General features: G+C 33.2%; 1 protein-coding gene across 42 annotated transcripts in view; it reads left to right on the top strand.

Annotated features, from left to right (window-relative positions):
• Nucleotides 1-16372, top strand: part of PTPRD (protein tyrosine phosphatase receptor type D) — a 2082753-nt gene that overhangs the window by 1896108 nt on the left and 170273 nt on the right. For all 42 annotated transcript variants that reach the window (XM_076008727.1, XM_076008702.1, XM_076008696.1 and 39 more), the window contains 3 exons: nt 1224-1805; nt 11446-11579; nt 14175-14319. In XM_076008727.1, the coding sequence (XP_075864842.1) occupies nt 1224-1805; nt 11446-11579; nt 14175-14319 (861 nt within the window). The remainder of the gene's footprint in view (nt 1-1223; nt 1806-11445; nt 11580-14174; nt 14320-16372) is intronic.

The raw sequence follows: 16372 nt of genomic DNA, 5'->3' as shown, positions 1-16372 counted from the left end.
TGTCATTAAAAACCTCCTCAGTGCCAGGCTGTGTGCTCTGGACATTGGGATCTAGAGTAGTAAGTAAGAAGTACACGTTTGCTGTTCTTGTAAAGCTGCCATTCTAGGGGATGCTATATTTTTGCATTTATGTTGACAAGGAAACAGGAATACTAATGGGCTGATTATATGAGTGTTACCTTCTGGGTTTTCTCTAAAAAGTCAGCTGGTAGAATTCCCCTTTCTACCCTAAGATCACTGCCTTTCAGAATCATTGTTTACAGTAAGGCATATAAATATGAGGCTACCAATGTAGATGTTTTGTAATATTAACTAGTAGTATTTTGAGTTGTGTTCTTCTGCTACAAGAAAAGAATTAGGTCTCTGAAAAGATGGATTTAATTGCAAATGTTTGTCATGCAGCTGTAATCACAGATATTTCTGATGTAGATATAGAATACATAGTATTATGATGGTAAAATCCTTTAAAAAGTGATTTGTGATTATGCCAATTTAGTACCTTCTGCAATTTTTAAATATTCAGGAAAAAACTCTTCGATTTGAAATTCCTACTCTTTTTATGTTAAAATTCTTGGTTAGATTATTTGTAAGAAAAGTTTAGTAATGTCTTCCAACAATATAGATACTATTATTCAGAGCAATTTAATTCCATTTCAGTGTATTCCAAATTTTGTTTTTTACAAAGTTTATTGGTATTTCAGTTAGATTACTTATTTCCCAAAGCAAAGGGCTAATTGGCCAAGCTTTTGGGATAATAATAATAATTACAACTAATGTTTTGTGAGAGTTCCAGATACATTCTAAGAGCATTACTGGATTAGCTCATTAATCTTCATAGCAAACCCATGAAATACAGTTACTCAGCTGTATAATACAACTTCAATAATGCAGTTTTTCCCATTTTTCACATGAAGAAACTAAAGCAAAGAGAGGTTAAGGAATGTATCCGGGATCACTTAGCTAATAAGTGGTAGATTTGGATACAAGCCTAAAAGTATGCTGTCAAGCCCTTCTGGTAAAATAGGATTTGTGTCAACTATGTATGTTTTACTGTATTTCTTGACCACTTAGAAAACTGTCCTTTGCTATAATTTCATCTAACTAAATCGTCAGTAGATACATAATCCTGTCATTCACAACAGTAGAATTTATCAAGTCTTACAACATTATAGAGATGTTTGGAGATGTTGGGTAGTCAATGTCCTTTTTCTCCCCCACCCAAGCCTTACCCAAACCTCCAGGAACTCCCGTAGTAACAGAGAGCACGGCTACAAGCATCACACTGACGTGGGACTCTGGGAACCCTGAGCCTGTCTCTTACTACATCATTCAGCATAAACCTAAAAATTCTGAGGAACCTTACAAAGAAATTGATGGGGTAGCAACCACACGCTACAGTGTTGCTGGACTGAGTCCCTATTCGGACTATGAATTTAGGGTTGTTGCTGTCAATAACATCGGGCGGGGGCCTCCCAGTGAGCCTGTGCTAACACAAACCTCAGAGCAGGCGCCATCCAGTGCCCCCAGGGATGTCCAGGCGCGGATGTTGAGTTCGACCACCATCTTGGTACAGTGGAAGGAACCGGAGGAGCCAAATGGGCAGATCCAAGGATACAGAGTTTATTATACGATGGATCCCACTCAGCACGTCAACAACTGGATGAAACACAATGTAGCTGACAGCCAAATCACCACTATTGGCAACTTAGTGCCCCAGAAAACATATTCTGTCAAAGTCCTGGCTTTTACCTCAATTGGAGATGGTCCTCTCTCAAGTGACATACAAGTCATCACTCAGACAGGAGGTAAGTTTGGTTCAGGATGGGAAGGAAGCAGGGCAGGAGGGAGGTGCTGGGGCCAAGAGGTAAGAAGGACAAACAAAGAAAGAACAAAGGTAATATAAATTCTAATTTTTGAGATATAGGGCTTCAAAGTGAGGTGTTATAATAAGACATCTAGAAAGGAACAGGCATGGATCTCGGAAAGACTAAAGAACCATTTTAAGCAGAGGGATATATCTAGCACACTTTCCATTTAATTTGTACATAAATGACTTGAAGACTTTTCTGCATGAGATAGAGAAATGCCTCCTTCATGAACTATTTCAAGAATAGAAAAATTATGCTAGTGACTTTGGGAGAGTGGTCTCAAAAAATTAATTTGTGTAAGATTAGATGGTTCAAGATAAAGTTAAAAATAAAACTTTCAGAGGGCATCAGATATTTAAATGGCTTGGGTTTGTCAAGAAGCTACTACCTTAAAAATACGCTCTGAATGGCATTAATTTTGTTTTAAAATTCTTCATCAACTAACCTCAGTTGGTGAAGAAAGACAGTTACCATGATCTCAGATTGAACTTTGGGGCCTGATTCACTCGTTTTACTTGGTGCTAGAGCAGATGTCAGACTAATTTATGAAGAAATGCTTGGCTGTACTAGTGGTTTTATTTTCATAAAAGGATATCAAGCCTCTTTGGTCTTTGATACAGAGTGATCAGTTTTGCCTTGGTCTGGGCATATAAAATATCAGCTCTCTTCTAAAGTTTATCCTTAAGCATCTGAAAGCTACTCATTTAATTCCTTATTGTGTTGGCACCTTTTAAACTTACATTAATCTATGAGTATTTTGGCAGCATGCCACTGGCTTGTTTTGGGAATCTATATGATAACCATATTATTGAAGACAGTATCTATAATCTATAGGTGTAACTCATTGCTAATCTTGGCAATGAATTAATGTGTTTTCTCAGATGTCAGAACTAGATAATGTATCCATTGTCTGGTTTCACTGATAACCTGTGTTTTACTAACTACTGATTTGTTTTTCATGTCATGGGCCTTATAAATCATATGACTCAGTATGTTTACCTATTTGTCCATGCTGCTAGGAATCTCAGAGCATATTTATAGCCTGCCTGGCTTTGTTTTCACTCTGATATTGGTTCTCACTGGCTTATTCATGGATTTACTATTTTCTTTACTACACTGTATGAAAGCTAACTGTAAAAATATATGTTTCACCACAATTATACTAAAACCCATTCATATATCTCCTTTGTGTGCCATTTGCAGTTCTGTATTTATTTGCTGTATTAATATGCAGAAAAATATTGTAGACTAGTTTTACCATAAAAGTTTCTCATTGGAAAATGCAGAAATCTGTGAATCTTATTTTACTTTTTTTTTTTGACTAAAAGTGATCAACTGTTATGAGATTATTTTTTATTATACTATTTTAGCAGCTACATAACCACTAAATGACTATAAGACAATATATTGGAACTTACATTCTACTTTGAGCTTTTTAAATTTTTAAGTTGTGTTATATTTTAAATCCCTGGTCTTGTAGTAACATAACCAGGATTTACATTCCAAGCTACCGTTTATTAGCTTTATGACCTTGGACAAGTTACTTCATCTCTCTGAACTTCAGTTTTGTAATCTATAGTAATAACTACCTTATTGAATTTGGTAGTTATATTTGTTTTCTAGTGCTGCTGTAAAAAAAGTACCACATACTAGGTGGTTTATACAACAGGAATATATTGTCTCATAGTTCTAGGGCCTGGAAGTCTGAGATCAAGGTGTTAATAATTGTGTTGCTTCCTTCTGAGTACTGTCAGGGAAGTATATTGCATGCCTCTCCTCTAGCTTCTTCTGGTGGTTTTCTGGAAATCTTTGTTGTTCCTTGGTTTGTAGAAGCATCATCAATGTCTACCTTCATCTTCATGTGGCTGGCATTCTCCCTATATATTCGTCTGTGTCCCAATTACCCATTTTTATAAGGACACGAGTCATCATGTATTGGAACCTATCCTAGTGACCTCATCTTAACTGATTATATCTATAAAACCCCTATATTGAAATAACATTACACTCTGAGGTACTGGGTGTTAGGTCTTCATTCAACATATGAATTTTTGTGGAATGCAATTAAATTCATAACAGGGATATAGATTAGATAAGGGATAGAAACATTTTATAACTTAATAGGTAAAATATAATAGCAGCTAACATGCCTGGCACTATGCTATGAATTTTGCATGTATTAATTCTCACAACTCAATTAAGTAGATGTGGAAAAAAAGATTCTTGAATTTGCCTTGGATCATAAGATTACTAAGTAGAAAAGCAGAAATTGAATCCAGGGACCCTGGATACTTTCCACCAACATTATCTTTCAGATTCATAATTTGCTAATAAGATAGTTTTAGTGTTTTTATGCCTACTGGGCATTCAGTAAGTGAATAGAGTAAGGAGAAACAAGCACAGTATGTCATTTATTCATGTCTTTGAGAATTATATATTGTTTACTTCTGAAATACTTGAGGTGGCTCAAGTATTATCCCAGTGCAAAAGTACATTAAAATGTTTAGATATGAAAATGATAAGTTTATCTGGAAGAAGTGAAAGAAATAACATTTTTCATGAAAAATTATTATACCCAATCACTAAATGTGGCTCTAAGTTTTATAACCACCAATTAAACTTAGAAATTTATAACATTTCACATCTTTATTTTCTGATGATAGAAAGATCTGAGAAACAAAACATTTTTCTTAAACTAAATTCAACCGAAATGTGAATCCTTGAGAATCATGAACATGGAACGACAGACACTGATGCCTTCAATCACAATTTATTGAAAAATATATAGATATGATGTTTAAATAGACCATATTTTGATTTTTAAAAATATTACCAGTGGACTTAATGTGACATTGACTCATAACTCAGTAAAGGTAATATTGTGAGAGAAGCAATTGAGTTACTGTGATCTAGGGACTCTGCTTTCAAAAGATTTGATATAATTTAATGATAGAATTTAGAAAATCTAGATGAATGGGTCATGAATGTATTGGGATAGTTATTCTCACTCTCTGTTTGACTAACTCATTTTTACATTAAGATATTTCAAGAACTTTCCATAATAGTTGTACTTTTAATGCCTATTGATTAAGAAGATATATAATGACATAATGACTTGTGCCTATCAAAATCAATAGGCTAAGAAAACCCTCCAAAATAGCACGGTGATTTGGTCTGTTCTATAAGCTTAGGTAAGGCCATTTGATATTAGTGGACATCTGCCAAATACAGTGATGCTAGTTCTGATGTAACTAATGGTAAGCTGCTCCTTTTTCTTATAACTGATGAGCTAATTCTTAGGATCATTGCTAAGCAAAAATATACAATCATTATGATATATTCTTTTAAAGAGAGGTAAAATTTAAGGATATGATAGTTTTCATTACAATTCTATCTTTTCTAAACCTATGAAAATTTACTGATCAATAATATGTATGAATTTAAGTACATTTTACTTACATATACACAGAAATATACATATTGATGTCTTCTGTGTCTGAAAGGTGCTCATTTCATTTTATTATCTTTAATCGCCTGACATTCACATTCGTATCTTTTTCAAAATCAGCCTCTGCAGAAACAGATTTAGAAACAAAGTGAGTTTAAGAAAGAAGTCATCACTTTAGATCTTCTCTAAGATAACTGTCACAAAGACTGATATAGATGATTGATGTATATATTTTGTATATATCTGGTAATATAGAAAATCAGAATATGATCTGTTTTATAGTCAATCCAGAGAGTATTTCCCCTTGATTGTGAATATTAAGTTGACTATATGAAGTAATCTTTAAATGGTTCTAAATATGAAAAGATTTTAGTTAAGATGATTATTTCTTAGAAATATGACTCAATCTTCCAAGTTTCCCATTGCTCTAACTTCTGATATTACAGTCACTTGTAACAAGTTTACCTTGAAAATATAGGGACTGCATGGCCATTGATAAGGGAAATATTTATATTGTGCTATAAAAATATTTCCATTATTAGAAAGCACTATTCAGGAAGTAAAAGGGACATCCTATGGTTTTCTTATATGGATAATTATCATAAGAACATAAGAACATTCTGTAACTGTATTTTACAGAAGTACAAATAGAACTCTGGTACAGAAATATAACAAATTACATCTTAAATCCTAATGTCTTTTTTCCTAGATTTTCTTTGGAAAACAAATCAGTTATCTAGTTCTTCTGTGCATTTAATAGATTATTGGAAAAAGGCTACTGATTTATATGGATACACCTTAGCAGTGTGGACTTCAGACAATAAATAATTAGATATATTCACCAAATAAATACTAATGGGTAGTATCAACTTTAAACATTTTAGAGAAGTTAATTCTACTACAAATTCTGGGCATTGCAAAAGTGTTAAAAATTTAAGCTATGACATTTAGAGACAAAGTGCTTTAGGTTTCTAGAACTTTATAAATCATTTCATTAGTGCATGTCAACAGACCAAATAAACAAACTACAAAAAGACTGCTTTCCAATAACCAAAATTATGAGTCCAATTTAAATGCTTTCTCTGAATAGTTATAGCAATGTGTAAAGGAGCACTGGATGTAAGTGCAACTATAATAAAATTTTTCTTTTTCTTATTTATATTTAATGACAATTGAGAGTAAGATTTGTACAGATTCTTGTATATTAAGTACCTATTTTGTGATGATATATTTGTGGCAGTTATAGATCAGACTCCTTGTTTTGAATTTTGTTCTGGTTTTACTACCACAATGATTCTGGCTGTTGCTTTTATTGTTATTATCATCATTGATCAGTATGCTATATATACACATTTTAAAATATGTACCTTATTAAAGTATTAGATATTTTAGCAACAATAGGTTTTCTAGTATCTTTGGTAATATATTTATAATATAGCAATAAAAAATTATCATTTAGCAATATAATATATGCCAACTTTAGATTTAATCTCTAAATTATATTCAAATATTGATCTCTTTTAATATATAAGCATTTCAGATAAATGTGAAATTTTCCTTTTATTCCTTAGTCTTTTTTCATTCTGTCTTTTGTGTTGTCTTCACATATTTGTATAGAGTGTACTCATAGTAATACTCAAGTACTTGACATTTATCAATAGAATTATAATCTTGTTTCAAGGACTTGATAGCTCATTTTTCTATTTCCTTGTGGACATTAAATAAGTAATCAAGAGGGAGGACATAAAACTTTACTGGATATAATAATTTCTTTCTTTTTTTTTTTTTTGAGACAGAGTCTCACTCTGTTGCCTAGGCTAGAGTGCCTTGACATCAGCCTAGCTCACAGCAACCTCAAACTCCTGGGCTCAGGGGATCCTCCTGCCTTAGCCTCCCAAGTAGCTGGGACTACAAGCATGTGCCACCATACCCGGCTAATTTTTTCTATGTATTTTTAGTTGACCAATTAATTTCTTTCTATTTTTAGTAGAGATGGGGTCTTGCTCTTGCTCAGGCTGGTTTTGAACTCCTTACCTTGAGCGATCTGCCAGACTCAGCCTCCCAGAGTGCTAGGATTACAGGCGTGAGCCACCATGCCCGGCCTGGATTTCTTAAATATAATTTTAAAGAAAAATTTGTATTTCTTTTATTTGTGCTTTCCATGTCTGATTCTAAAGTTTGTTTGATGATCGATATCACAGATCCCCTTTTAACGTAGAGAGATAGTGCTTGTGATTCTGAATGTGTTGTTTTTATTTGCCCATGAGTTTCCAAGAATCTCAGACTTTCCCATAAAATGTATGTCCAGCTAATTGGTGAAGAAAATGTTACAACACAGAAAAGCTCTTAAATAAAAGGAATAAAATACACATAAACAAAGAACTAGTAAGTGAAGGTAAAAGAATACCAGCTAGAAAGTGTGATATGTAAAGACTATGAGAACATAAAGATATATATTTAAATAAATATTTACATATATGTTTGTATATGTGAGTAATGGAAACATGCAAACATACTTATGGAGAAAGCATTGATATAAATGTAAAATAGAACCTCTGTAGCCACAATACTTGGTATAAAAATTCAATTGACAGATTATGAAAGGACTCCCTGTGTTTCCAAGTAGTACAGAGAAAACAAATACGATAGCTTGGCATCCCCTGAAGTGTTTTCTTCTATACATATACTATGTTCATTAGGACTAATATGTTTGGGAATTTAAAAAGACATTCGTTCATTTCACAGCTTTTTAAAAATTTCTTTGAATCCTCAGCTTCATGGTGGCTGTTTCAATTATAACAAAATGACTCTGAGGAAGCAGTATCTTTAGGTCGACCCTCAGTTCCCAAGATCGTCTGAGTAGTGGCACTCTTAAGCCATTTATGAGCTTAGATCCTGGTATAATATTAATAAAAAGATAATTTAAGGCACCAGTCCATATGCTGAATCTAGCCGGTAGGTGCATTTTGCCCCATAGAGTGTTTTTTTGTTAATCAATTTTAAATAATTAAAAGTGGAAATATTTTATCTAGAAGATTTGTTATTAATCTCTGTGGGAAAAAAACAGAAGCTGGGACAAGACTGGGCCCACATTTCACAGGGCAGCAATCTGCTTGTACTGAACGTGACCCATTGTCCTTCTTCACGTGGAGCAGGTCCTCCCATTGGCTCGAGGCAGAATATGGCCTTCGCACTCATCTAAATCATCTAAATGATCTGCCTCACCCCTCTAGGCATTTGTGTTTCCACTGTAAGTTTAAAATCTAGTAAATGAAGATACCCTCTAAATCACTTTAAAAGGAAGACCCTGAAAAAAAAGGAGAGAACCCCGTGTATATTAGATAAGGAGACCTACCATCAAGTTGTCTCACTAACACTTACTTTGTACAAGCATAAAAAGGACAGGGTACCCTCTGAGACTTTGATGTGCGTATTTAATTCGTTATTTAGAAGGAAGAGGTTCGTAATAGAAATAAACAGAATTAAAAGAGCAGATGAAGCTCATGTCACTAAAGAATGAAACATTGAGACCAACTGGGAATTTGCTCAAGACAAATTAAAAGCACAAAAGTAAACAGTTTAAGTAAGAAAAAGTGAATTAGGTTTCCAAGATGTTTTCAATCAACGTCAATTTATTATTAGCATTAGGCAACAAGCAATTATTATCCTGAGAGCAGTCCTTCAATGTTGTCCCTGTTTCTAATTCTTGACGATACTGTATTCTGGTTTGGTTTGAATCAGGAATTAACATAGGCTTTCTTCTTTCTCAGACTTGTGGTAATGGGGGGAGAGAAAGAAGCAAATAAAACTGGGGAAAAATAAGTTACTGCATACATATGCATATGTGTGTATTTTTAGGCTGAGAAACCCTTTTACCATCTGAGTATTAGAATCCAATCATGGGCTGGGCACAATGGCTCACTCCTGTAATCCTAGCACACTGGGAGACCGATGCAAGAGGATTGCTTAAGCTCAGGAGTTCCAGACCAGCCTGAGCAAGAGTGAGACCCCATCTCTACTAAAAATAGAAAAATCAGCCAGACCTGGTGGTGCAGTCTGGTAGTCCCAGCCACTCGAGAGGCTGAGGCAGGACTATCAGGGGAGCCCAGTAGTGTGAGGTTGCAGTAAGCTATGATGATGCCATTGCATTCTAGCCTGGGCAACAGAGTGACTCTATCTCAAAAAATAAAAATCATAATTTTCCCATTTCTATGATCATTCTTGGCTTCCATTGTTGCTTCTGCCAATGCTTTTGGTATTTCCCTTTTAGAAATAATGCATTTTCCAATTTACTTTGCGATTTTCCTATTTGTTTTTATTCTTCTCTGTCCCTTCTGCTCTTGCTCTTTGATATTTTACCTTTTTTGTCTCCACGGCTCAATCTAAATGATGGTGTTAGGTCACCCACTGGGCAGGTACTGGAAAAAAAAATTGGTACCCTATTCCTGGAGTAAGTTCCTGGAGACATCAAATTAATGAGAATCTCAAGGGCTGTGATTAAAGAGGGAGAGAGAAGATGGTATAGGTGACTAGAAATATGTAGCACTCATTATTTGTAGCATTAAGCTTCGAGTGCAAACATGAGTGCATGCCTATACACACACACAGGTTGAAAAACCAAGCAGAGGAATAAAAATGATCATTAGGGATCCGAGCTATCATTCTTGCAGACCCCTTTAGACTTTTAATCTCTCTTTAAACAAGCACATTTTTTTAGTCATACTTTAGAGAGATGACTATAAAAGAAAAAGAAAGCAATACATTTTATATCTCCAAAGGCCTCTTTTCCTGAGAAAATGATGCTTCAAGTACTATTTTTAAAATTATGATGTCATATATCAGCTGTAAATTATATTATTCTATATGTGTTTAAGAATGTTTATGCTCAAGTTGCCAGAAATATACTTTAGGTGTTCTTTTCTTCTTTGATGTGAAGTATTATTGTTCTTCTTTTTTATTAAATACATATAGAATTCTCATTGAAACTTGTAGGAATGTGAACATATGATCAGCCACAGCACACTTAGACATGCTATAACATCAAGGATAATGATTAAAATATTTAAGAATTAGCAAAGCATAGGCAGCAACCAATCAGAGCAGACATTGACCAAGAACAACTTAAGATTAGATTTGCTAGTGATACCCTTATGTAAATCATGTTTGTGTATAATGGACAGAGGGCAACTAATGGGGTTAGGCGTTGGCTAGGAAGTTTGGTTTAGTAAAACTTATTGTAGTACATTTGTGTAAGGTGTTTTAAACTGAATAAACTTCCTGTTCTTTATTACATCCTATAGATAGCTCTTCTAAAATGCTTTTGCATAGATTATGTGGCTAACATAAGAATTATATGTGACTCCTGTTAAATTACCATATTTGTAATAATAAGTGTATTCTGTAAACTTTAATTTGTGTAGTGGTTTAGCTCAATGCCACTAGGGAAAATATTGTGTTTATATTAGGTCTAGTGCATTAAATAATTTAAAGTAATTTAGAGATTAGAAGTAATTATTTGTAAATGATAGAGTTTTTTTTGTTTTGTTTTGTTTTTTTCCTTTTATTCACCTCTTTTTCAAAATTTGGGTTGGTAAGAAAACAGGATTCTGTTTGCCCATAGCTTTTATTAATAGAGTAAAGTTGGGATTTTATAAACCTAATTGGAAATAATTTTGACTGTTACAAGTAGTGTTAGGGAGTAAGTTCTCATTCAGTTGTAAATAACTAGCTTTTGGGCATTTAGCACTTGTCATGTTTTAGGCAATATTTCAAGTGCTTTATATAAATTATATCATTTATTACTAACAGCAATATTATGAAATCAGTAATTTTACTATCCTTAATTTTGAATTTGGAGGTCGACATTCTATATTAATGAATTCCACTATATTTTGAATAGATACTATTCTACTCAAGGATGAGGACAGTATTTTTAACATTGTTTTTGCCTATTGGAGGAAAAGTGAGCTGTACATAAAGAAACTAACTTGTACAGTGTAAGAGAGCTAGTTTTCCACGAAGCTTATACACATGGACACATTTCGAAAAGTTTAACTGGATGCACTAAGGGAAGAACTTGTGAATACTCATGGTGATGGTGAGTTCAAGCCTTTGCCTTCCTGTTTTTAGTACCAGGGCAGCCACTAAACTTCAAAGCAGAACCTGAGTCTGAAACAAGTATTTTGCTCTCTTGGACACCTCCACGTTCAGATACCATTGCCAGCTATGAATTGGTTTACAAAGATGGAGAGCATGGAGAGGAGGTAAGATGGAGCTTCTCACCTTCATAGTCATTCATTACATAGGGCCACTACTTTATTTTGTGTACTTACCCAAGCTCCTGGTCAGATATCTATCCAGCATCTTGGTGGAAAAGATTTATTCATCCAAAGACTTCTAAGTTAAAAAAAAAAAAATTATTCAGCAAAACAACTACTTCTTATTGGAACTTCTTTCTGTCATGTTGTAGCAGAATAGATATTCAGTGAGGCTTGAGGACCTTCATTCGTTCTTTTCTACATTAAAGTACTTAAGTCACTGTGGAGACACATGACTAAGTTAGCTCTATAAGTTAATAAACGTCCTTGGCTAGATGAATTTGTCTAGAATGGTTTCAGAGAAAGATTCCCCATAGCAAATGTTTATTTGTATGCTGAAAATTATTTTATATGTGTGAATATACATAAAGTTTGCATATGCTGTGCAAATAAATAGCAATAGATTATAGAAGGTGTGAAAATTGTTGACAATCACTGAAAAGAGAAATGAAAATTGATATAATGAATATGTATATTAGTAGGCACTGTTCTAAAGGTTTCACATTCATTAACTCATTCAATTCTTACAATAACACTATGTGCTAACTTCTATTTTTTAATACATTTCACATATAACAAAATATAAGTATAGAAAAAAGTTAAGTAATTTGCTCAAAGTCTCACACTAGTAAATTGACAGAGCTAGCATTGGAATCTAGACGGTCAGGTTCCAGAGTCTGTGTTCTGAACCATCACTGTCTATTGTCTCTTGAGCGCAATTTGATTAAATTGTAGGAATTGATACTAAGACACATCTAACCTTTTCGGAATAGGAATACATAATAATAAAAAAGATGTTTCTTTTGTTATTGTGAAGTCCAATAGATAGTAGGACAAAAAGAGTTAAGGGCACTATATACCAAAACTCAATTCCCACAACTCAGACCTCCAAGCATTCTTTAACCAAAAAAGATCTTCACAAAGCTAAACAGCCTCTAAGTTCTAATGAGGAATACTGTTTTTAAAAAACTCACATCCTAAATGAACAATTATCAATTAACTTATGGTACATTAGTTTGAACAGTATAATAAATTAATATGTTCTTATAAACTTCTGTTTTATTACATCTGCTTGAATTGGGCAGACTCTCTGAAGAACAGATTTTTAAATGCAGTGCTTTTAGATTTTACTAACAAAGCTAATATAAATTAAACATTTAAAAGGTTATATAACTAAAATGCAGATATGTCTTACAGTACTTATTCTACAATTTGAGCTATTAGTGTTTTTTGTAAGGCATAAATCAGTGTTAAATTATTTTAAACCTTCACCACCACCAAATTAAAAAAATAAATAAATACAAAGAGTGAAGAAGAATGGTAATCCTTTGAGAATACTGTGGATGCTTGGATGTTGGCACAGCTACTGTGCCTTACTATTGTTTATTTAGGGAATCCCTTTTTTTCATATTTGGTGTATCTAAAATATCTGAAAGCTTTTATATTTGGAAGCCAGAATGCCCTAGGGATGTTTTCTCTAGTTTTATATTTGAATTCCTCTTCACTTACTTGTTTGTGTGAATAGCAAACACTATTGGATAAAAAGCCTTAAGATTACTTATGCTATTGCTACATTATATATTTGCTCATATATTAAGGTTTGTTATAGGCTAATGTTCAATCCAAGATTCATTATCCATAGATAACTATATTTTTAATAAAATGCAAAGGCAAATTTCAAGCACGTAAAGTAAGAGTTCTATCATTTGCTTAAAGAAATCTTATTTCAAAAGTTCTTTGTAATCATTAAAGTTACAGAAAAATTTGTGAATTTATTTTTTTAGTTATGGGTTCTATATTTACAAAGTAAGAAAGGAAATTTTCCTAACCAAAAAATATTCGTACCCCTGTAATACTTCAATATTAAAAAAAGAAAGAAAGAAAAAAAAGAAGGGAAGTTTTTCCAATTATTTTAGGTCCACCTAGAGTAATGATGTGCTTTCATAGAAATTGTTCGTCTTTCTTTAGTGACTAACATCTGATTTTTATCCCACCAGAACTTGGCAAATTCAGATCTCTTTTATAGCAACCTTTTATAAACTGTATACTAGTTACTGTTGCTACTTCTGGTCTTATTTTCTTTACCCCCTATTCAGATTGCAGAAGGTCATGAGAGATGAGCTAGACATCTGTTCAGTTGAAATTGCACATGTTGGGCATGCTCCACTATCCAGGGGCAGGTGTCGGTTTCTATTGTGGTCTGTTGCACAGCAACATACACATTTTTAAGGGTAGAACACACTCATGGGTGTTGGCCTGTCAGTCTCCCTCTCATCCGATGCATGTGGATAACTGTGTCAACATTAAAAAGTTCTCTGGCTTCCCTTTAATTCCAGTTACATTTTGTAGAAACTTACCTTTTAAACTATGATATTTTCATTATGTAATTTCTGTAGTAAAGCCCCTGATACCACTGTTAACTCTTTTTATGATATTTTGATGAGATTAGAATCCTGATGACAGAAATCTGATGTTCCAGACATTGTGATTTTAAAAATTTGCATAAAATTTAATGAAGATGACTGGATTCTCTTGTTACAGCAACGGATTACCATTGAGCCAGGGATATCGTATAGGCTGCAAGGGCTGAAACCAAACAGCTTGTACTACTTCCGTCTGGCTGCACGCTCTCCTCAAGGCCTGGGTGCTTCTACTACGGAAATATCAGCGAGAACCATGCAGTCAAGTAGGTGTCTCTCTTTGCTTACTTTCTGCCCTTTTTTTCACTAGGAGATGTTACTAGCTTTTATCCTCACCAACAAGCAAACCTGCTAATATGCTTAGTAGTCAGTAGTCTCTGTGCTAGGCAGTGGCCTGCTTTGGAGTACAACCATGATTTCTGTGGGTTCCAAACTTGTTTCAAATAACAGACCTGGTTTTCCCACTCCCTAAATTGAAAGAGTTGTAGAGAAGTTAGTAGACCTCCATGAGTGGAAAGTAGGTGAAAGGAATTAGATCAGGCCCTATTTAATACATTTTTAAGGCTATAAAGCAAAATTTAGATTGAGAACACTGCCAAAGAATCTTAGGAGGGCTTGGCAAATGAAAGAGGCAGCAAACGACAAAACTGTTATCTTTTTTAAGCACACAGGTTTTAACGTTGTTAACAAACAAGTCATTATTTCACATATTTGTTCCTACTCAGAAAAGCTCAGCTCTTATGACTTGTTCGTTTTTAACTCTGCAAGTAGTTCATGTGGAAATTTGGAATATTCACAGAAAATCTGTATTTGGACAATATCTGTATTTGGACAAATTCCTATATTTAGGAATAATGGAATAACTGCAAGCACATTTGCAATCCTGAATTGTATTTTATTTCCTCAGGTTCAATTTTTTTTTGAACTGTTACCCTTAATGCATAGCCATGTTCATTACAATGGGGTTCATTGTGCCCAGGGAAAATTGTTTTGCAAAAAGTATTATATAGGAGATTGTGTTTGATGGAAAGTTTGGTGGCTTGTAATACTATTGTTTGCTTTCTATTACTAAGTTATCTACAATTCATCTATAAATATTTACCATGAAGAGTTTTATGGAGTTATATTCTTAGATTTTATTGTGATATTTTATCTGTGCTTTTTGACAGTGACATATGAAATAGATATGTATAATATACATACATTGAATTTTGTCAAGAGAATGTTTTGTTGACCTACTATTTAGACCTATCAGCGAACATGAAATTTATATTTTTAAAGGATTAATTTCCTTTCATATAAGCAAATTTGCCATCATTTCATTTTCTTATAGAAACTTGAAATCTTCAAGGTTTTTTGATAATAAAATTCATATTATCTCTCTTAATCAAAACATGATTATTCATATGAAAAGTATTAGGATCCTGTTGCTTAATCCATTAGTGATTATAGTTTATTCCCATAAAATTTCTTTTCATTTGAAGACAGAGCATGTAAATTAATGTACTTTCTGTATGTCTGCTTTAAATTCCAGGAAGGCTAATAAATAATAATGTAGAAGATAATTTCATAAAACCATGCATTTAATGAAAAGAAATGTTACATGCTTCAGTATTACATTTTGCATGGTTTTCAAACCCCACTTTTCAACATATATACATAGATAGATATTGAATGGACATTTTTATAACCATATCAAAATCTTACCTATTCTTTATTTTATTAACGTTTCAAATGGTGTTGAATATATTCTCACAAAAATTAGAGGTCTGAAGGTAGCCCTAGTGAAAATCAATCATCAGCTTTTTAAAAAGAATTACAAATGAGTCCTTGCTGTTACATGAACATCTCAATTTATTATGAATAATTATAATGCATATAAAATAGTTTCATAATTTGAGATATAAGAACCTCCAGTCAGAATCAATAAAAGTGATATTCTAGTGATCTTGCAAATCTTATTCCAAATTTACAAGGCTATCCTATGAGGATTTCTTTTTTGTCAGTGCAGGGAGCTTTTTATTTTGATTGACTATAATGATGAACACAGAGCATGTAAATTAAGAGAGACCGATAATCCTCTAAACAATTGGATACACCTGGCACTCCATAATATTAAGACTTACAAAGTCTAAGGAAATCCCCAAACTACACATTCAGATACAAAAATTAGGATTGCCTTTTTCATTCTACCATATATATTGCCTTAAAAATAGGTATGTGTGCACATGTATTTATATTATATCCCACTTGTTTGTTCTTCTTTAGGAAAATATATTATTAACTTTAAAATAATTTATGATAATAGCTGTGTTGTTC

The sequence above is a fragment of the Microcebus murinus genome, chromosome 12, assembly GCF_040939455.1.
Source record: "Microcebus murinus isolate Inina chromosome 12, M.murinus_Inina_mat1.0, whole genome shotgun sequence".
NCBI lineage: Eukaryota > Metazoa > Chordata > Mammalia > Primates > Cheirogaleidae > Microcebus > Microcebus murinus.
Note: the sequence above shows the minus strand (reverse complement) of the source record. Positions and strands in the feature narration are given on the sequence as shown.